The sequence below is a fragment of the Ahaetulla prasina genome, chromosome 15, assembly GCF_028640845.1.
Source record: "Ahaetulla prasina isolate Xishuangbanna chromosome 15, ASM2864084v1, whole genome shotgun sequence".
NCBI lineage: Eukaryota > Metazoa > Chordata > Lepidosauria > Squamata > Colubridae > Ahaetulla > Ahaetulla prasina.
Window position 1 is genome coordinate 14,591,408 of NC_080553.1, and position 21,062 is coordinate 14,612,469.

General features: G+C 48.1%; 1 protein-coding gene across 1 annotated transcript in view; it reads right to left on the reverse strand.

The window, feature by feature from the left end:
• Nucleotides 1–7,014: 7,014 nt before the first annotated feature.
• Nucleotides 7,015–21,062, reverse strand: part of BICDL1 (BICD family like cargo adaptor 1) — a 42,639-nt gene continuing 28,591 nt past the window's right edge. The window contains exons 6-11 of the mRNA XM_058158313.1: nucleotides 19,514–19,693; nucleotides 17,875–18,093; nucleotides 16,881–17,024; nucleotides 14,835–14,965; nucleotides 12,188–12,308; nucleotides 7,015–7,381 (exon numbers count right to left, since the gene is read on the reverse strand). Coding sequence (XP_058014296.1) covers nucleotides 7,181–7,381; nucleotides 12,188–12,308; nucleotides 14,835–14,965; nucleotides 16,881–17,024; nucleotides 17,875–18,093; nucleotides 19,514–19,693 — 996 coding nt within the window. The 3' untranslated portion in view covers nucleotides 7,015–7,180. The remainder of the gene's footprint in view (nucleotides 7,382–12,187; nucleotides 12,309–14,834; nucleotides 14,966–16,880; nucleotides 17,025–17,874; nucleotides 18,094–19,513; nucleotides 19,694–21,062) is intronic.

A 21,062-nucleotide genomic window follows, 5' to 3' on the forward strand; every position in this document is an offset into this window, starting at 1 on the left:
ATAATAAGCCCAATCAGGCTTCTGAGCGCATGGCATTAAGGCCAAGCGCTTATTTCAGGTTCAAAAAAATATATATAAGACGGGGTCTTATTTTTGGGGAAACACGGTATTAGTGTAATAGCAATAGCACTTATATATTGCTTTCCAGTGCTTTTACAGCCCCCTCTAAGCGGTTTACAGAGTCCACATATTTGCCGCCAACAATCTGGCTCCTCATTTTACCCGCCTCGGAAGGATGGAAAGCTGAGTCAACCTTGAGCCTGGTGAGATTCAAACTGCCAAATTGCAGGCAGCCGGCAGTCGGCAGAAATAGCCTGCAGTACTGCACTCTAACCACTGCGCCACCAGAGCTCTTAATTCTTGTCCCATGGCGAAATGGCCGCGATGAGTTGGACGCAGCGAATTGTCCCAGAAACTCTTGTGCATGTGCGACATCAGACTTTTCGCTACGTCACTTTAAATCACCGTTTCTCAACCTCAAACCACTTTTAAACACACATGGACTTCAACTGTCATATTTCCCCAGCTCAGCACATTCCAGTCACTCAATATGTTTTATCCAGGGGTTGTGCAAACGCAGCCTTTGCGAGTTTTGATCTTATGACCGCAGGGCGCGTCACATTTTTCAACTTTCCATTTTCCCAAACATTTGGGGTACTCAACAATTGTGACCTGCCTTGGGGATTGTAAAGATATTTGAGTTACTCCAATATAATTTAGATGCGCTTGCTAAATAACTAAATATAACTTTTTCACTGTTTTGTTTCATTTTGGAGGTGGCTGCAGTGGTCATAAGTGCAAGAACCGGTCCTAAGTCACTTTTTTTCATTGCCATTGTAATGAAACTTCAAACAATTGCTGAAGAAACGGTTGCTCGTCACAGGCTATCAGTATATTCTCCGTTTAGTTTTGGGGGTTCTGTTCGCAAGACCCTTTTAATTGGTTCAATCAGAAATAGGAATCAGCCTTGAAGAAGGCTGGCAGAATCGATGTCATCGGTCTTCAGTGTTTCGGTCCACTACGTTCCCACTATCCTTTTCCAGGTTGCCATCTTGGTATTTTGGTGTGTCGGCCGCCAGCCCCTCCAGCAGCCAAATCAGAGGAGGAGGAGGAGGAAGCGTGGGACTCGGGGTCAGCATCAAGGCAACCTGAGAGCTCCGAGGGGGGAGAGGGAATGGAGCTGGCAGAGAGACGGAGACCCTCTGTCAGCCCTCAGATGGAGAGTCAACAGCCCCCAGGTCTGGAGGTGGCTGATGAGGAAGAGGAGCAGCTGAGTCCATGCCTGATGCGCAGAAGGCAGAGGAGAGGAGAGCAGTGGAAATCTATGGGCCGGTTCTTGGGACGGAAGAGCCACTGTTGCTAACGAAGCCCCACCCTAGCTCTGGGGATAAAAGGCAGGGGGCAGAGATGAATAGATGTGGCAGACAACTATTCATCTTCCAGCCAGATGGACTTGTTAGCCTGCGTTGAAACTTTTTGCTGGGGCTGCTGGCGCTTCTAATAAAGGCATATTTTGAGTTAACTTCAGAGGGTTTCTCGTGTTTGAGCAGCTGGGTCACAACGGCTGCTTTAATAGCCCGGTCGGACTGTGATTCAGATGCGATAAAAGACGTCCTTAACAAGGATGGCTGAACCCCAGTCTTTCCATCTACGACAGGGGTCCACAACCCCTGATCCATGGACTGACACTGGGCCACGCAAATAAGCGAACCGCCATCCGCAGGATACAGGTAGCACATGGAACCTGCAGGATACAGGCAGCACACGGAACCCGCAGGATACAGGCAGCGCACGGAACCCGCAGGATACAGGCAGCACGCGGAACCATGCCGCCTCTAGTCCGCGGGAAAACCTCTTCCCACGGTACCTGTCCCTGGTAACCCGAAAAGGTTGGGAGCCACTCATCTACCACAACCATGTCCAGATCGATTTGCCCGAGACCCCATTCCCCCCGCCCCCCCCAAAAAAACCAGGAGACCCAGTTGTTGTTTTTTCTACTAAAATATGCCTTTATAGAATATCTTATAAAAACCGTACAGTTATATACAGGACTGCTACGTACAAAAATTACGATATGGTTTTGGTATGTACACAGACCTATATAAATACATTCTGTCTGCCCGCTCCAGCGATGTGCTTGTTTCACCCCTCCTTCCCTCCACCCATGCTCCACCACCACTACCCAGTAACCTCCCCCACCCATCCCCATTCCCCACTGACTAGCGAAACCAGTTCTCCAGTTTCTCTGGCAGAGGGAAAGGCGCCAGTCAGACCGCAAACCGAGGGGCTTCGCCAAGGGGGCCTTTTCCAGCAGCCAAAGCCACCTTCGGTTCCCAGCCCTCTTCCCCGGCAGTGTCCTCTGGACCTCTTGGACTACACGTCCCATCATTCCCAAACATTCCAACAACATCCATGCAGGCAGGGCAAAGGGGAGGGGGGGGTTAAGGGAAATGTCGTCACCTACATCTCCCAAGGGGCACAGTTTTAAGGGCTGCCCGATAACCTGGTTCCGATTACGGCAGAGGATAGATATAGAAGCTGCCTATCGTGGCGAATCGGACATTCTCCGTTATCCGGGCTGAAAAATTAAACTACCTTCCTTTCCAAAATAAAATAAGAGAGGAGAGGAGAGGAGAGGAGCAAAAGTGTTGTTTATGTGCAGGGATTTTCTTTCTTTTAAGGATGGGATCTGTCACCCATCTCCAGAGTGTCTATGGATCTGGGTGCGTTTCTGCTTTTTTTCCCACCTATTCTATTTTTCTCTCCGTTAGCCAAGGAAGTTGGGTCGCGGGCTCAACTCCCTATCTAACCGTGATTGCGGTTCGCACAACCTTGCCTTAAATGTATTTCTTTATGGAGATTCCTCGACTCCCGACCCCAAAAGCTTCCGCTGCTAAGCGAGACCGCCGCTAAGCGAGCTTCGCTCCACGGGACGAGCCTTCGCCACCGTCGTTAAAGTGCATCCAATCCGGCGGTTAAGCGACTCGTTCGGCCATCAAGCGAATCTGGCTTTTCCCCCTTGTCCGAAGGTTGCAAAACGGGGATCGATGATCACTTGCAACTGGCGTGAACGCCTGCCAGTTGCCAAGTGTCTGAGAACTTTTAACACCTGACGCTAGGGATATTGCAACGGTCGTAAGTCTGGGAAACAGGCCTAACTCCCTTTTTTCTCCAGCGCGGTTGTAACTTCGAACAGTCACTACGCAAATGGTTGTAAGTGGAGGGGTTCCTGTACTTGGTTGCTTTCTTCCTCTTCCCCTTTTTAAAGAGGGGAGCCGTCCCCCCAAGAGCTCAGCTACGGAGACAGGAAGAGCCTCCACCTCTCCTGCGATCCTGGGAAACCTCCATGAGCTTTTTGGCCAAGAAGCAGAAGACGTGAGGAAGGTCGGTAGGTTCTAAGAACAACCGATAACGCAAATGTCAAAAAAAAAAAAAAATCCTAGAACTAAGGAGAAATTTCCTGACAGTGAGAACAATTAATCAGCGGAACAACTTGCCACCAGAAGTTGTGGATGCTCCAACACTGGAAGTTTTTAAGAAGAGGTTGGACGAACCATTTGCCTGAAATGGGATTGGGTTTCCCGCCTGAGCAGGCGGTTGGACTAGAAGACCTCCAAGGTCCCTTCCAACTCTCCGATTCCTCAGCCTCCTGCTTCCTCAGCGCCACCTACTATACCATCCCCTGGTTCGCCTCCCCACCTTATGGGAAAGGTAGCAACCAGTAAATTCCCAAATTCCATTCCCCCCCCCCAATGTTTGCTTTCATTACACTACTCCCGCTTCAAAATATGGTAGCCCACATTGCTGGAGGGGGGAGGGGGCATCAGTAATATTGGAAGAATCTGAAGCTCCTTTCCCAAATCATTTGGTGCAGGATAAGATCTCAGCCTCCTTCACCGATATCCAGACAAATATTTTCTTTCTTTTTTTAAAAAAAAAACACCCTACTTCTCAATTTTCCTAGTGCAATCTCTGATTGTACTATTGCGTCTACTTAAAAGAATCTCTCGGCGAGACCGTGTGTATCCGATGTGTATCCCAAACCAAGCCAATCGCACTGTAATTCAGCATGTGGCGTTGACTCCTAAACTTGGCTTAAGGAATATAAATCCTTGTTCCATTAACCCTAGATTGGATAAGACAATTGTCTGAATACAGCCATCATTTCAGATGGCTTACTACCGCGCGGGCTTCTGTTTTATTGGCTGCATACATTGGGACTCTTATGCCTACATCTGTCCAACAGCACCAAGGCCGTTCTTGGCAGAAGGTGATCAGCAACTCAGGAAGCCCCAAATTAGATCCAGGCTAGTCTTATCTAACCCATGTTGGCTGGGGATGATGGAAGTTATCATCCTCCAAATTCAAGGGAGTAACACTTTGGAAAAGACCCTACAAAATAACAGAATCTTAGCTTGTAATACTAATCAGATCCCAACAGGACAATTTTAAGGTGCTTAAAGATGCAATTGAGCAGCATCTAATGGACTTGAATTATCTCCCCCCAACTGGGGATAATTTAACGCAAGTCATCTCCCAATTTTGCCTGATTTGGCACCCAATGTGTTTTAATTTCCAGAGTTATTATTTTAGAATCTCTTACTGGCCACCCACCTTTGCACAATACTTAGAAACTCCGGGCCTTGAAGTTCTAGAACTACCAAGCATTTCTTAATCTTAGCAGCTTCAAGATTTCTCCGCAGGAGAAATTCTGGGAGTTGAAAGTTCACCCATCCTCGAGCTACCCAAGGCTGAGAAACGGGGTTCCTGGAAGTTATCAGGTCGGGAAATTCCAAGATCGAAACCTTGCTCGTAACCGTTGATTTTTATTCCTCATCCTACTAAGTAGATGTTGGTCTTTTTTTCAGGCATTGTCTGAGATGCCATTTGGCCAATGGTTGCAATGCTCCCCTCCCAATGCACCTGTGACCATGCTAACCCAACCTGGTTTCCCCGGGGCCTGCTTTTAAGTATCTTTGGTTTAATTAACCGTAACGATAACCATGAAAATCCTATCCTGATCCAATTGAGAGAGAAGGACATGGCCACGGTTAGTGCAAATGCTACAAAATGGAGTCATTCGTAAATGACTTGGAGATGCATTCCAACATCTAGCATTCTCGGCTGGCTTAGGGCGTGCCTTCCTTGACTCTGGTTGGGACTTCTCGTCCTAATACCCATGGAAAGCTTAAGAAAGACCAGCACTGAGGCAAGATCTCCTGGCTTAGGAAAAACCCGTGACCATGTCTTCGTCCCACAACCTAAGGCAACTTCTGTCTCTCCGTCTCACCCATGGCAAATTTTAAGATGTGGGGGGGATGACGACGTCAACTTCCAGAATTCCCCAGCCAAACCAACCATGCCAGGGTTGAGAAGTACTGGTCTAAGGCAACAGGGGGAAGGGTTAGGGAGACTTGGTTACTTTCCTCCAGCCTAGAGAACTTAAGATGTCTCAAACTACCGTTCCTTGGAACAAACTTCATTCTTATCTGACCAGCTACCACCTTCTGGAGCTTTCAATGAAGCTAATTTGAAAAATCTGCAGCGTCTCATTTCCGACTGCAATCACCTGACCGCTCAAAAAGGACCTCGGTAGCGGTGATCTTGGCTCTGTCGGGGTGATTGTTCCCAATTTTAGGACCAGTCAAGTTGTTCCCAGCCCGGCTACCTCATAACTGCATACCCAGGGGAAAAAAAAAAGAAATATTAATACTGGATTTTTAGACAGGAAGACTGGATTTCTATCTACCTGCAACCTCTTTCTTAAGCGGATGTCTCCAGATGTGTTAAGCCTGGCTCCCTTCATTGTCAACCTGTGTAGGACAGGGGATTCCAAAACCGCTGGAAGACACCAGGTTCAAGAAGGTGGTTCTAGAACCGGCGGGCATACTTCTCAGCCAGGGTTTGTTATCACAATTGTTGCAAGGATGAGCAATCTCTGATTGGATGGACTATTTTACCTCCCTTCTTATTTTGTAGGGCTCAGGTAGTCTAGTGGCTCGTGATGAAGGAAGCACAAGAGGCGAAATTGAGGGAGAAAACCCGGAATCTTTTGAAGGTTTCTCCTGGAGACAGTACAGTAGTGGCCAAAATTGTGCAAACAGGCCCATTTTCTTAGCCGGAGGCTAAGGAAGTCACTTTCGCCCTCCCGGATGCTCAAGAAAAGCCTCGGGAGTCCAGGGAGGGCAAAAATATGCCCCTCCTACTGTGGTGCAGGAGCCCGACTAGGCCACGCCCACCGTGGTCACGCCCACCCAGCAACCAGGCAGAGAATCCCTTGCTAACATTTTTGAAGCCCACCCCTGATCTTGAATTTTGACTTCTCCGTAGACTCTTTAAGGTCATACAGGCTAGCCATAAACTAGGTTTCTCTTTGCTCTCAGGGGCTGCACAGACATTAAACCCGCTCCAGATTTTGAAGGAGTTGGGCCTTCTCACTCACGGGGGCCTTCTGGTTGTCCCCCAAGTTCATGAGATCTTGGGCCACGACTGCTGTTGGAAGAACCTTGATAACTGAGGATGTGCTAAAATATCTTCTCGGTTGATGTTCTGTCCCCCACAAATCCCATCTAGAGAAGTTTCGGGAGGTCCCCAAATATTGTTAACTCCACCTCGTGACTAGGCAATCCAGAATAACAGCAAACGGATAGGAAGTGTAGGTCTTATCCTGCTAGTTTTTGTTTTTTTACACTGGCCCAATTTTTCCTCTCTGTCTTTCTACACCTGATGTAGAAAGTTAATGATCACGGGTGTGAAAAGCGGTGGTCGAGTCCTATTTATTCGGTGCCGTTTAACTTCGGTCGTTAAACGGAGGGAGGTAAATCGAGGACTACCTATAGAATGAATTGGGGTTGAACCAAAGTTGATGGTTAAAGAGATCAAGGAAACCCTTCCCTGTTGCAACTGTTCACGCAAAGAGGTGGACAAGGGTGCCTGTAAACATGAATCGGACCTCACAGATTGCATGTTTTTGTGTGTATGTGTGCGCGCGATGCACGTAACTGCTGAATGGCCTTTTGGCAGTAGCTTGCACGAGGATCAGGGCTGGGGGACCATCTGCCACCAGCTTTTCCCAGCTTCCTTCCTGACCTCCGTCCCCCCACTTCCCCCTTCCCTTCTTCCCCCTCACCAACCCAACATGAATATGGGGGGGGGGCAAACAATGACCGCTCCCTTCCAATTAATTTTTCTTGAAAAAAGAAAACAGGCGGTTCCCTTCGGCTCCAACCGGCTCGGAGCCCTGCTGCTGGAGCTTCAGCATAGGCGAAGGCCGGGCACGCCGCTTGGCTCCGTGGCTGCTGGTAGTGTACATCATCGTCTGGTTCCATTCCTTAGGATGTCTGTCCATCAGCTGCTGGTCGATGAGCCTCTGCATGTCATCCTATGGCCAGGAAGAGGAAAAACTGTTCAGGAGAAGCCAGTGACAATGAGAGGGGGAAGAAATGTAGGGCAGGAGTCCCCAGTCTGGCCCACTAGTGTGACCTATTTGGAACTCGACACACGTGTGTGCAGCTCCACTTGCAATCGAGCTGCTGGTACATGCACTTGCAGCCATGCATGCCAACCCACCGCTCATTTGGCCCAGTTCCTGTCTCCACACTCCCGAACCAGGCCAGGCCACCAAGCCAGAAAGTTTGGGGACCCCTGCTGTTGAACCCAAGAACGGTTGAAGAGGCCCAGATTAGACCCGCAGGTTTAAAGCTGTCTATGGCGTATGATCAAAAATATCAAGATGGCTGCCACTAATCCCAGCGCTGCCACTTTGTATGGGGGTTGACATCAAAAATGGAGGGCACTGATTTATGGGGGTTGACTAAAGAAGTCAATTGCACCATTTTATGGGCATTGACAAAAGGAGTCAATTGCATTGTTTTATGGGCATTGACAAAAGGAGTCAATTGCATTGTTTTATGGGCATAGACAAAAGGAGTCAATTGCATTGTTTTATGGGCATTGACAAAAGGAGTCAATTGCAATGTTTTATGGGCATAGACGAAAGGAGTCAATTGCATTGTTTTATGGGCATTGACAAAAGGAGTCAATTGCATTGTTTTATGGGCATAGACAAAAGGAGTCAATTGCATCGTTTTAGGGGCATTGACAAAGGGAGTCAATTGCATCGTTTTATGGGCATTGACAAAGGGAGTCAATTGCATCGTTTTAGGGGCATTGACAAAAGGAGTCAATTGCATCGTTTTAGGGGCATTGACAAAGGGAGTCAATTGCATCGTTTTATGGGCATTGACAAAAGGAGTCAATTGCATCGTTTTGGGGGCATTGACAAAAGGAGTCAATTGCATCGTTTTATGGGCATTGACAAAAGGAGTCAATTGCATCGTTTTGGGGGCATTGACAAAGGGAGTCAATTGCATTGTTTTATGGGCATTGACAAAAGGAGTCAATTGCATCGTTTTATGGGCATTGACAAAAGGAGTCAATTGCATCGTTTTGGGGGCATTGACAAAGGGAGTCAATTGCATTGTTTTATGGGCATTGACAAAAGGAGTCAATTGCATCGTTTTAGGGGCATTGACAAAGGGAGTCAATTGCATCGTTTTATGGGCATTGACAAAAGGAGTCAATTGCATCGTTTTGGGGGCATTGACAAAGGGAGTCAATTGCATCGTTTTATGGGCATTGACAAAAGGAGTCAATTGCATCGTTTTGGGGGCATTGACAAAGGGAGTCAATTGCATTGTTTTATGGGCATTGACAAAAGGAGTCAATTGCATCGTTTTAGGGGCATTGACAAAGGGAGTCAATTGCATCGTTTTAGGGGCATTGACAAAGGGAGTCAATTGCATCGTTTTATGGGCATTGACAAAAGGAGTCAATTGCATCGTTTTGGGGGCATTGACAAAGGGAGTCAATTGCATTGTTTTATGGGCATTGACAAAAGGAGTCAATTGCATTGTTTTATGGGCACTGACAAAAGGAGTCAATTGCATCGTTTTATGGGCATTGACAAAAGGAGTCAATTGCATCGTTTTATGGGCATTGAGAAAGGGAGTCAATACACCATTTTATGAGCATTGACAAGTCAATCACACCGTTTTCTGTTTATTGTCGTATACATTCCTTAGCAACAGGGTGGCCGCCATCTTCGGACCCTACCTAGTAGACACCCTTCCCTGCAGTTTTGCATGCTTCCTCATTTCAGAACTGACCCCATCCCAGATCTGAAGACTAAAAAGAAGAACATCTACTGGTGGACGTTTTGCTGGTAGAAACTGGTTTCCGTAATCTGTAGTCTTTGATCGCATGGTTTTCTTGAACAAGCTCAGAATGAGCAGGCTTCAGTCCCTGTCTACTAGGTCCTGAACGGTGACCCATGGCCCAGAAGTTGGGTTTGCATGACCTGAGAAGCTAAAAGATGGATGGGCAACTATGCAACATTACGATCTGTGGACTTCAATTCCCAGAATTCCTGGGCCAGCATATAATTCTGGGCGTTGAAGTTGTTTTGACAATCAATCGAAGGTAAGGAGATTGGTTGTGTCAACGCTTGTTTCCAAATTGTCTCCTGCGGTTAGGAATTTGAGATCGGTCTTCCAAAGGATAACGGGTTTGGTGAGAACTTGGGGATTTTGCGTAGAACAGAATAGAATGAATGAGCTGGAAGGGACCTCGGTGGTCTTCTAGTCCAGCCCCCTGCTCAAGCAGGAGAACCTATGCTATTTCAGATAAGTGACTGTCTAGTTCTCTTCTTTAAAACACCCAGGGATGGCGCGCCTACTGTTTTGCATTTTTGGGAGCAAGTTATCAGTTTTCACAGTTATTAGACTCAATCTGACATCACTGAGCAAAAGGACATCAAAATTTAAAAAAAATCAGATTACCTGATTGCCAGCTATTTTCACAACGGGACTCAAATACCATGTTTCCCCCTAAATAAGACCGATTCTTATATTCATTTTTGCTCCAAAAGATGCATTATGGTTTATTTTCTGGTTAGATCTTATTTTGGGGGAAACAACTCAGTCTGCTAACAATCTTAACTTGGGCTTATTTTTGGGGGTAGGGCTTATATTACAAGCATCCTGAAAAATCATGCTAGGGTTTATTTTCCAGTTGGGTCTTATTTTCCGGGAAACAGGATAGTTAGTGGAATGGAATAAACTAATTACGGGGAATCCTTGAACCTACAACCGCATTTCCTAGTTGCCAGCACGAATTCTGGGAGTTGAAGTCCACGGGATGTCAAAGTTGCCATGGTTACTTTCCCCTGTTTTAAGCATTGCCAGTCTCTGCTCGAAAGGATGGAGCGGTACCCAGGCAGGATGGGACATGAGAGGATGCCATGGGGAAGGGGAAAAGCGGGGGTGGGGTGGGGTGGGAGGGCGCTCACCTTAAAGGCAGGAGGGGTGTACGACTAAAGTTGTTACGGGAAGTGATAAAGGCCACTAGATCAGAAACCAAAGAAGCCAAATAGTGAAAAGGCCTGAAGAAGCAAACTGGAAAAAGAAGAGAGAGAGAGAGAGAGAGAGAGAGAGAGAAAGAAAGAAATGACCACAAGGAAAAAGGGAGGACAAGCTCAACCAGGAGAGCTGCGAGATGTGGGGACAGGAACGTCCACTTGCGATGCTCCCCTGCTTTGTGTATATCAAGGGGGAATTTCCACAATTGGAGGAGCCACCTCGGAGTCTCTAGAGAGAAGGTGGCCACCAATCCTGAGGGCTGAACTTGAAAGCTTGTAAGGGAAGGGAGGAAGAGGAGGAGGAGGATGCGTTTTAGGGAAAGCCTCTGGGGATCTACGGGTTGGACGCGAGGGATGCTGGGAGAGGAGGAACCAAGGTGTTGGTATCCCAAGGGTGGGACCTCTTGGAAGGTCAGTTCTGGGGGGGTCGTCAACCCCAGGAACCTCAAGAAGAGGCCAGCTCTACTGAACCATCTCTCCTCTTCCTCCTTTTCTCCTCCTTTTCTCCTCCTTTTCTCCTCCTCCTGTTTCTCCTCCTCCTTCTCTTCCTCCTCCTCCTTTCCTCTTCCTCCTTTCCTCCTCCTCCTCTTCCTCCTTTTCTCCTCCTGCTCCTGCTTCTCCTCCTTTTCTCCTCCTCCTCTTCCTCCTCCTCCTTTCCTCTTCCTCCTTTCCTCCTCCTCCTTTCCTCCTCCTCCTCTTCCTCCTTTTCTCCTCCTCCTCTTCCTCCTCCTACTTTCCTTCTCCTCCTCTTCCTCCTCCTCTTCTTCCTCCTCCTCCTGCTCCCACAAAGGGGTCAATGAATGTGTATCCTTCACAAATTCATCTACTGTGTCATGCAACCCTGGAGAAACAAGGACCTCTCCTGGTCCTGCTGGAGCTGGATCTCTGCCAATTGGCAGGCAACATTTTTGGAGGGATATCGTCAAGCCCTGATCCAAACCAGCTTCTCCCCTCCTTCGGGAAGCCCTCTTCAGAGGCGTTTTTTTCCCCAAGTGTCCCAAGCTGAGTTCTACCAAAGAAGGAAGAAGCTTCAGCCATCTCTTTCTCCTCCCCCCAGAGAGTCTCAAAAGTGTCCGTGAAATCCAGTTTAAAAAGGTAAAGGTTCCCCTCGCACATACGCACTAGTCGTTCCCGACTCTAGCGGGCGGTGCTCATCTCCATTTCAAAGCTGAAGAGCCAGCGCTGTCCGAAGATGTTCTCCGTGGTCATGTGGCCGGCATGACTCAACGCCAAAGGCGCACGGAACGCTGTTCCTTTCCCACCAAAGGTGGTCCCTATTTTTTCTGCTTGCATTTTTTTTACGTTCTTTCGAACTGCTAGGTTGGCAGAAGCTGAGGCAAGTCACGGGAGCTCACCCCGTTACGCTGCAACACTAGGAATTCAAACCGCTGAACTGCCGACCTTTCGATCGACAAGCTCAGCGTTGTAGCCCCTGAGCCGCTGTGTCCCTGAAACCCAGTTTACAACGGATCTACTAAAAAAACACGGACATTAAAGGGAGCAAGGCCCCCTTTTTTTCCCCTCTTCAAGATCTGAAACTTTTTTTTTTTTTTTAATTTTCCTGACTGACAGGCTGGTATTGGATCAAAGAGAAGAAACACTGGAGAAGGCAAAACGGTGGAGAAAAAAAGATATTTTTTTGAGAAGTTCACCCTCGGTTCCTTCCGGGCAAGGGAGGTCTTTCGTTACCGAGCCCATGTGGCACCACCCCGAAGAAGAACTCGATGGGTTAGGAGGTAGACCCGGGCCCTGACTTCCACTTCCTCCTACCTGCCACGCTTCCAGCTGCTGCGAAAGGTTAAGCTTCTGTTGGATGGCGTCCAACAGCTGGCTATTCAACGACATCATATCCATCCTGCATTTGGCCAGCTCCATCTCAACAGCGTTCTTCCTGGAAAGCAAAAACGACAACGACGACAACAACAAAATGATTAAGAGGCATTTGGTTTCTGGGTCGTCTTTTCATCTCTTCCCCACAGATGGAGCCGGCTGGGGAATATGGGATCTGCAGTCCCCACCCTGAGTACCATCAGGCTTGGGGGAAGCTGATCCAGATGGCAATTCTACCGTGCAAGGGTGGTCATTCATGAAATTCTGATTTTATATATATATATAATGTAGGTCTTTGGTTATATATATATATATGTATGTATGTATGTATATATATATATATATATATATTATGTATGTATATATAATATATATATATGTATATATATATATATATATATATATATATATATATATATATATATATATATGTATGTATGTATGTATGTATGTATGTATTTATATGTATATGTATATGTATATATATATATATATATGGAAGTGTCTTGGCGGCGTTTTGTGAGTCTCATTCGTCATCTTCAGGCTTCAGCTTCGTGCTTCTGGGAGCAATGTGTGATCGCAGCTGTTTCTTCCTTGCGATCACACATTGCTCCCAGAAGCACGAAGCTGAAGCCTGAAGATGACGAATGAGACTTCGTCGAAACGTCGCCAAGACACTTCCAATTTTACACGGGAGAAAACCCGAACAACCAAAGACCTGCATACAAACACCCGTGAAAACCTTAGAAAACAAATATATATATATCTGCCTACGCAGCCAGGGCTGACAGAACACGGTCCCGTCCCCCCCTTGCAAATATCTCTCTATTGCAAAAGGGGGGGGGGAACATTTTTAAAAAAATCCCTTGACAGAAGGAATATTGGACTTCCTAAGAAGCCAGTTTCCATGGATACAGGAGAGTCGGTAATCTACACACTGCCTAAACAACCAGAAGCTTCCTGGATTTCCGGCATTGAAATTCAATAGGCAACCAATATTCTTTGTTCAGGCGAGAGGGGGCAGCAACGAGGTGGCTATCTGGTCTTCTTCTTCTTTTTTTTTTCCCTGATAACAATCACACCTGTGTTATGGGTCCATCATCAAAGGAGCAGAACATGAATAAAAGAGGGAGGGAGGGAAAGGAGAAAGACAGGAGGAGGAAAGGGAGAGGGAGAGAAAAGGAAGGAGTGGGAAGGAGAGAAAAGGAGGGAAAGGGAGAAAAAGAAGGAGAGAGGAAAGGAGGGAAAGGGAGAGACAGAGGGAAAAGGAGAGAGAAGGAGGGAAAGAGGTAGGGAAAGGGAGAGGGGGAGAGAAGGAGAGAAAGGGAGAGAGGAGAGAAAGGGAGGGAGGGAAAGAGAAGGAGAGAGGAGGAGAGAAGGAGGGAAAGAGGAGGAGAGAAGGAGGGAGAGTGGTAGGGAAAGGGAGAGGGAGGCGGAGAGAGAAGGAGGGAAAGGGAGAGAGGAGAGAAAGGGAGGAGGAAAGAGAAGGAGAGAAGGAGGGAAAGGGAGGGGAGAAAGAAGGACGGAGAGTGGTAGGGAAAGGGAGAGGAGGCGGAGAGAGAAGGAGGAAAGGGAGAGGAGAGAAAGGGAGGAGGGAAGAGAAGGAGAGAAGGAGGGAAAGGGAGGAGAGAAGGAGGGAAGGAGAGAGGGAGGAGAGAAGGAGGAGGGAGAGGAGGCGGAGAGAGAAGGGGGGAAGGGGGGAGAGAGGAGAGAAAGGGAGGGAGGGGAAAGAGAAGGAGAGAAGGAGGGAAAGGGGAGGGGGAGAAAGAAGGACGGAGAGTGGTAGGGAAAGGGAGAGGGGAGGCGGAGAGAGAAGGAGGGAAAGGGGGAGAGAGGAGAGAAAGGGAGGAGGGAAGAGAAGGAGAGAAGGAGGGAAAGGGAGGGGAGAAAGAAGGACGGAGAGTGGTAGGGAAAGGGAGAGGAGGAGAGAAGGAGGGAAAGGGAGAGGGGGAGAGGAGAGAAAGGGAGGGAGAGAGAAGGAGGGAAAGGGAGACAGAGGGAGGGGAAAGAGAAGGAGAGACGGAGGGAGAGAAGGTGGGAAAGAGACAGAAGGAGGGAGAGACAGAAGGAGGGAGAGGGAAAGAGGGAAAGGGAGAGAGAAAAGGAGGGGAGAGAGGAGGAAGGAAAGGGAGAGGGAAGAGAAGGGAAAGGGAGAGAGGAGAGAAAGGGTGGGAGAGAGAGGAGGAGGGAAAGGGGGAGAGAGAGAAAGAAGGAGGGAGAGGAGGAGGGAGAGAGGGATGAGAGAAAGGGAGGGAAGGAGAGAGAGAGCATAGAATCATAGGGCCATAAGCGACCTCCGAGGTCTTCTACTCCAGCCACCTCTATTTTTTTCAGCCTTGGCCAGACCAGAATGCCTTTGACCTCTTCATCAGATTTTGTGTGTGTGTGTGTGGGGGGTCACCATGCAATCAGCGTCAATATCGCCACGGAAGCCACCTTGCTGGAATTCCTGGCGAGGGATCTTCAATTTTTAATTTAAGTTTCTATCAGACTTGTCCGAATTTTTACAGGTCAGCCCTCATGCCACACCCTTGTCTCTTCCCTAACGCCGATCATGCCACCCAACAAAACTTTTTTCTCAGCTTACTTAGAAATGGCTTCATCTCGGTCTCGGATAGCCTTCAAGAGCTGCTCGCTCATCTCCTTATCTTCAGCCGATCCCCGGAGTCGGTCTCTTTCCTCTTTCAGCGAAGTCATTTCTACACTCAGCAGAGTCACCTGAGAAAGACAAAAAGGGGAAGAATCAATGTTGTGACATTGTGGGTTTCATAGCAAGGCAAAAGAACGGGTCCATTTGATCTAGGGATGTCCCGCGGAAGTTCACAAGTCAAGGGAGACCAGCTGACCCCAGAAAAACCTTTGCAGGTGGAGAAGTGGTTAGTTTGCAATTTGGTTCCTTAGATGCTGTGATGTTGGTGTTGGTTGAGGTCGTGTGGGTTGGCTGCATTGTGTTGTGTTGGCTTTGGTTGAGGCCGTGTGGGTTGGCTGCATTGTGTTGGTTTTGGTTGAGGTTGTGTGGGTTAGTTGCATTGCATTCTGTTGGCTTTTGTTGAGGCTGTGTGGGTTGGCTGCATTGTTTTGTGTTGGCTTTGGTTGAGGCCGTGTGGGCTGGCTGCATTGTGTTGGCTTTGGTTGAGGTTGTGTGGGTTGGCTGCGTTTCATTGTGTTGGCTTTGGTTGAGATTGTGTGGGTTGGCTGCGTTGTGTTGTGTTGGCTTTGGTTGAGGCTGTGTGGGTTGACTGCGTTGTGTTGGCTTTGGTTGAGGTTGTGTGGGTTGGCTGCGTTGCATTCTGTTGGCTTTGGTTGAGATTGTGTGGGTTGCTGCGTTGCATTGTGTTGGCTTTGGTTGAGGCTTTGTGGGTTGACTGCGTTGTGTTGGCTTTGGTTGAGGTTGTGTGGGTTGGCTGCGTTGCATTCTGTTGGCTTTGGTTGAGATTGTGTGGGTTGGCTGCGTTGCATTGTGTTGGCTTTGGTTGAGGCTTTGTGGGTTGACTGCGTTGTGTTGGCTTTGGTTGAGGTTGTGTGGGTTGGCTGCGTTGCATTGTGTTGGCTTTGGTTGAGGCTGTGTGGGTTGACTGTGTTGTGTTGGCTTTGGTTGAGGTTGTGTGGGTTGGCTGCATTGCATTGTGTTGGCTTTGGTTGAGGTTGTATGGGTTGATTGTGTTGTGTTGGCTTTGGTTGAGGTCGTGTGGGTTGGCTGCATTGTGTTGTGTTGGCTTTGGGTGAGGTTGGGTGGGTTGACTGTGTTGTGTTGTGTTGGCTTTGGTTGAGGCCATGTGGGTTGGCTGCATTGTGTTGTGTTGGCTTTGGTTGAGGTCGTGTGGGTTGACTCTGTTGTGTTGTTTTAGCCTCCAGACCCCTAATCATCTTTGTTGCTCTTCTCTGCACTCTTTCTAGAGTCTCAGCATCTTGTTTACATCGTGGCGACCAAAACTGGATGCAGTATTCCAAGTGTGGCCTTACCAAGGCCTTATAAAGTGGTATTAACACTTCACGTGATCTTGATTCCATCCCTCTGTTAATGCAGCCCATAACTGTGTTGGATTTTTTGGCAGCTGCTGCACACAGCTGGCTCATCTTTAAGTGATTCTCCTCTAGGACTCCAAGATCCCTCTCACAGTTACTACTATTGAGCGAGGTACCACCTATACTGTACCTGTGTATTTTTTTTTTGTGTGCCTAAATGTAGAACCTTACTTTTCTACCAACCTATTATCTCTCTAAGGGATGCGGTGGCTCAGTGGCTAAGATGCTGAGCTAGTCAATCGAAAGGTCGGCAGTTCAGCGGTTCGAATCCCTTGTGCCACATAACGGGGTGAGCTCCCGTGACTTGTCTCAGCTTCTGCCAACCTAGCAATTCGAAAGCACGTAAAAAAATGCAAGTAGAAAAAAATAGGGACCACCTGGCGTTGAGTCCTGCCGGCCACATGACCACGGAGATGTCTTTGGACAGCGCTGGCTCTTTGGCTTTGAAACAGAGATGAGCAGCGCCCCCTAGAGTCGGGAACAGCTAGCACATAAGTGTGAGGGGAACCTTTACCTTTATCTTTATGATCGATCTCTCTCTCTAACAATCAAAGGCAGCTCTTAAAAACAGCAACAAAGGAATCTTGTTCCCTGCATCCCTGCCTACCTGGCTGTGAAGCTGCTGTAGCTCTTCTAGACTCTGCCTCAGTTTCCCCCGCTCGCCTTCCATTAACTCCCTCAGGGCTCTTGAATCTTCACTCGTTTGCTTGATCTGTTCCTCCAAAGCATCGTCATCGCTTCTGCGACAGCCCTGGAAAAAAGATACGAAAAGTCTTTCACCCGGGGATATTAGGGGTTTTGTCAAGGTAGACTCAGCCTTCCGTCCTTCCCGAGGTGGGTAAAATGAGGACCCAGATGGTCGGGGGGTGGGGGAATAAGATGCTGGCTCTGTAAACCGCTTAGAGCGTGCCAGGAAGCACTGCGAAGCAATATATCCAATAAGTCTAAGTGCTGTTGCTATTCCTCCCTCCCTTCCCTCCCTCCCGCCTTTACTTCGTGTGCAGTAATTAGAAAGCAGTATTGCAGGCTGATTCTGCCAACTGCCAGGAGTTCGATCTTGACCGTCTCAAAGTTGACTCAGACTTCCTTCCTTCCTTCCTTCCTTCCTTCCTTCCTTCCTTCCTTCCTTCCTTCCTTCCTTCCTTCCTTCCTTCCCTCCCTCCCTGTGCAATAGTTAGAAAGCAGTATTGCGGGCTAACTCTGCCAATTGCCAGAAGTTCAATCCTGACTGGCTCAAAGTTGATTCAGCCTTCACATAGCTTGATTTTCGGGGCAGTGTAGAGGCCTAAATGGTGGAGTGGGGCGGTGGTCTAGAGGTGGAGCTCTCGCCTCACAATCAGGAGGCTGTGAGTTCGATCCTAGGTAGAGGCAGCTATTTCTCTCTCTCTGGGGAAAATGAGAATATATCTGCTGAACAAAACTCCATACTGGCAACAGGAAAGGCATCCGGCTAGTAAACACTCTGTAGCTCCATTCAGTTGCCCAGACTCCACCCCGCAAGGGATTATGGAGTCACTAAAAGAAGGATGGCGATATAAGCTCAAAAGCTAACTGTTATTAATGGGGTGTATAATATTAACCGCCCCCCAAACCCCGCTTACCGGGGAATCCGTGCCGTCAATCACACTTTGGATCAGCCGTTTCAATTCACTGAGTGCAGCCCTCAAGCTGCCGGCTGGAACGTCTTTGGCTGAGGAGGTTTCTGAAGACTCGTCCATGGAAGAGTCCGTGGAGACGGCAGAATCCGCACTGTCGTTCCCTCTGAGGTGCGTACACAAGTAACGAACTTGGCAGTAGGCCTCCCAAAGCTGCAGCCTCAACTGTGGTAACAGAATTTTTTTTAAAAATGTACAGTGGGGGGTTCAGAATATTATGACACCCGTCTGACAGATTTCAAAACCCAGGATTACGTCTGCAGGATGAGTGGTGCGGTGGTGGCCTAGAGGTGGAACTTGCCCCTCACAATCAGGAGGCTGCGAGTTCAATCCTAGGTAGAGGCAGATATTTCTCTCTCTCTGGGCACATTGAGAATATCTCTGCCAAACAAAACTCCGTACTGGCGACAGGAAGGCATCCGGCCAGTAAACACACTGCTAGCTCCATTCAGTTGACCAGATTCCACCCCGCAAGTGATTATGGGGTTATTAAAAGGAGATGATGATGAAGATTACATCTGCAGGATCAAATTATGTACAGGATCTTATTCCTAGGAAGTTCTTCCCCGCTGCCGCCCAAACTTTCAGCCTCGATCTGTTGGAATCTGACCATCTTAAGAACGTTGGTTGATGGTTAACCCTTTTGGTGCCGAGTCCCCAAAGCACAAGCGCACGCACGCGAATGCAGGCATCACTGCCTGAAATCCCAAAATGCAATGCGAGCATCCCCCGTTTTGGACCTGGAAACCCTCCTGCACCAGCCTGCACAACCCCACCCGTGCGTCCGCCCTGCGCATGCCTACAAGTGTCCCCCGTATGCATCCCACTGTCGTGTCCCACTCCTCCTCTGACGGCCGGGTCGGGGAAGTCCGTATCAAGCGTGGCCGCAAAGCCTCTGCAGCTTTGCCAAAGTCCTGTCAGAGTTCTCAGGGCAGGCAGGAGACCAGGATGTGACTTCAGCAATCCAATTTAGACTTTGCCTGACTCAAAGAATGCCAGAAAGCAGATCCTTTATATAGGCCATGGGGTGTGGCTCCATGACTCAGCACTTATCCAGGCCTGCCCCTCCCTTCCTTTTGCTGACCTCGCCTCTCCATTCTCCGGAAGTGTGGATCTATCCACTGCATCGTTTCATCCCCAGCTGCCAGTAATTCCAGCTCATGGGTGGCTTCAGGCGCACATGCTATCAGGGGGAGGTTTGTTTGCTCGGTTTGTCCGGGCATGGTGCCAGGGCTGGGGGCTGGAGGCATGCCAGGACATTCTTCTGCACTATCAGTCTCTGGCTGAGATAGCAGGAGATGAGTCCCCCGGGACTCCCTGAGTCCCCCGGGAGATAGGGCGGTATAAAAATGCGATTAAATAAAATAAAATAAAATAAATAAATGAGAGGGCCCCGGCTGCGGAGTGGGGGACGAGCGAGGCACAAACCCACCCCCCACGCATGCACGGCAGAGACCTGAAGACCAGCTGGCTGGTGGAAGCCTGCAGAGAGACCCCGGCTGCGGTGAGAGCGGACAGGACACAACACTATTGTCCCACTATGGCACAGCTTCCAAAATTTTCTGGAGCCCCGCCGCCTCGTTACCTGTTCCCGTTCTTGTTCCAGCTCTTCTGCTTCCATGCTCTGTTCGATCTCCGATAGCAAAGACATTCTGGTGGAGTTGAAGTCTTGGAGGCTCCGCTCCTCGTTCAGCTCTTCCATCTTGACCTGCAGCTGCCGATAGGACAGTCTCACCTCTTGGAGTTCCAGCTGGCTCTGGTGCAACTGATAAAAGAGTGAAAAGTTAGCCAAGGGAAGAGAATTCACCAAAGTCCCCAGTGATTGAAACCCAGCCCTAGAAGTTGGCCTAGAATAGCTGTTGAGGGGCACCTGCAAGGACCAATTCCGGACAAGGGCCAGGACGATGTAGTAAGTGGGACCCAAACCTCAGTGCCATCTTACACTGAATGAGTCATACTACATGAATTCCGTTTAATATTAAGGATCTTTCCTCATGAATTTCAATATCCACACATCGATCTATGGGACAACAAATTTGACAACAAATTTTGGAGTCTTCGGATGGAACCTTCCCTGGTTTAAGGAAGAGGTGATAATCCTGTGGTCTTCGGTTGAAGGAAATTTGGCCACCCGACTAAGAAAATACATAAAACTTTAGAGCCAGGATCTAGAAGGCTCAGCTTGCATTTCTTGCTTCAAGTGGCTTTTCATGGGTTGGAAGAGGGGAGATATGACAGAACAGAAGAGAAGCAGAAGGAGGCTGAGGAGTAGAGTAGAGTAGAGTAGAAAAAATAGAACAGAATAGCATAGCATAGCATAGAATAATAGAATATGGAATGGAATGGAATATAGAAGAGGAGAGGAGAGGAGAGGAGAGGAGAGGAGAGGAGAGGAGAGGAGAGGAGCAGAGAAGAGAATAGAATAGAAGAGACTAATAGAATATGCAGTGGAGTGGAGTGGAGTGGAGTGGAGTGGAGTGGAGTGGAGTGGAGTGGAGTGGAGTGGAGTAGGGTAGAATAGAATAGAGCAGAATAGAGTAGAGTAGAGTAGAATAGAATAGAACAGAATAATAGAATATGGAATAGAATGGAATGGAATATAGAAGAGAAGAGAGGAGAGGAGAGGAGAGAAGAGAAGAGAAGAGAAGAGAAGAGAAGAGAAGAGAAGAGAAGAGAAGAGACTAATAGAATATGGAGTGGAGTGGAGTGGAGGAGTGGAGTGGAGTGGAGTGGAGTAGAGTAGAGTAGAGTAGAATAGAATAGAATAGAATAGAACAGAATAGAATATGGAGTGGAGTAGGGTAGAATAGAATAGAACAGAATAATAGAATATGGAATAGAATGGAATGGAATATAGAAGAGAGAGAGGAGAGGAGGAGAGAAGAGAAGAGAAGAGAAGAGAAGAGAAGAGAATATGCAGTAGAGTGGAGTGGAGTGGAGCGGAATAGAATAGAATAGAATAGAAAAGAATAGAATAGAATAGAATAGAATAGAATATGGAATGGAGAAGAGAAGAGAAGAGAATATGGAATGGAATGGAACCGAACAGAATAGAACAGAACAGAACAGAACAGAACAGAATAGATGGAAGGGATCTTAGAGGTCTTCTAGTCAACCCGCTGCTCAAGCAGGAG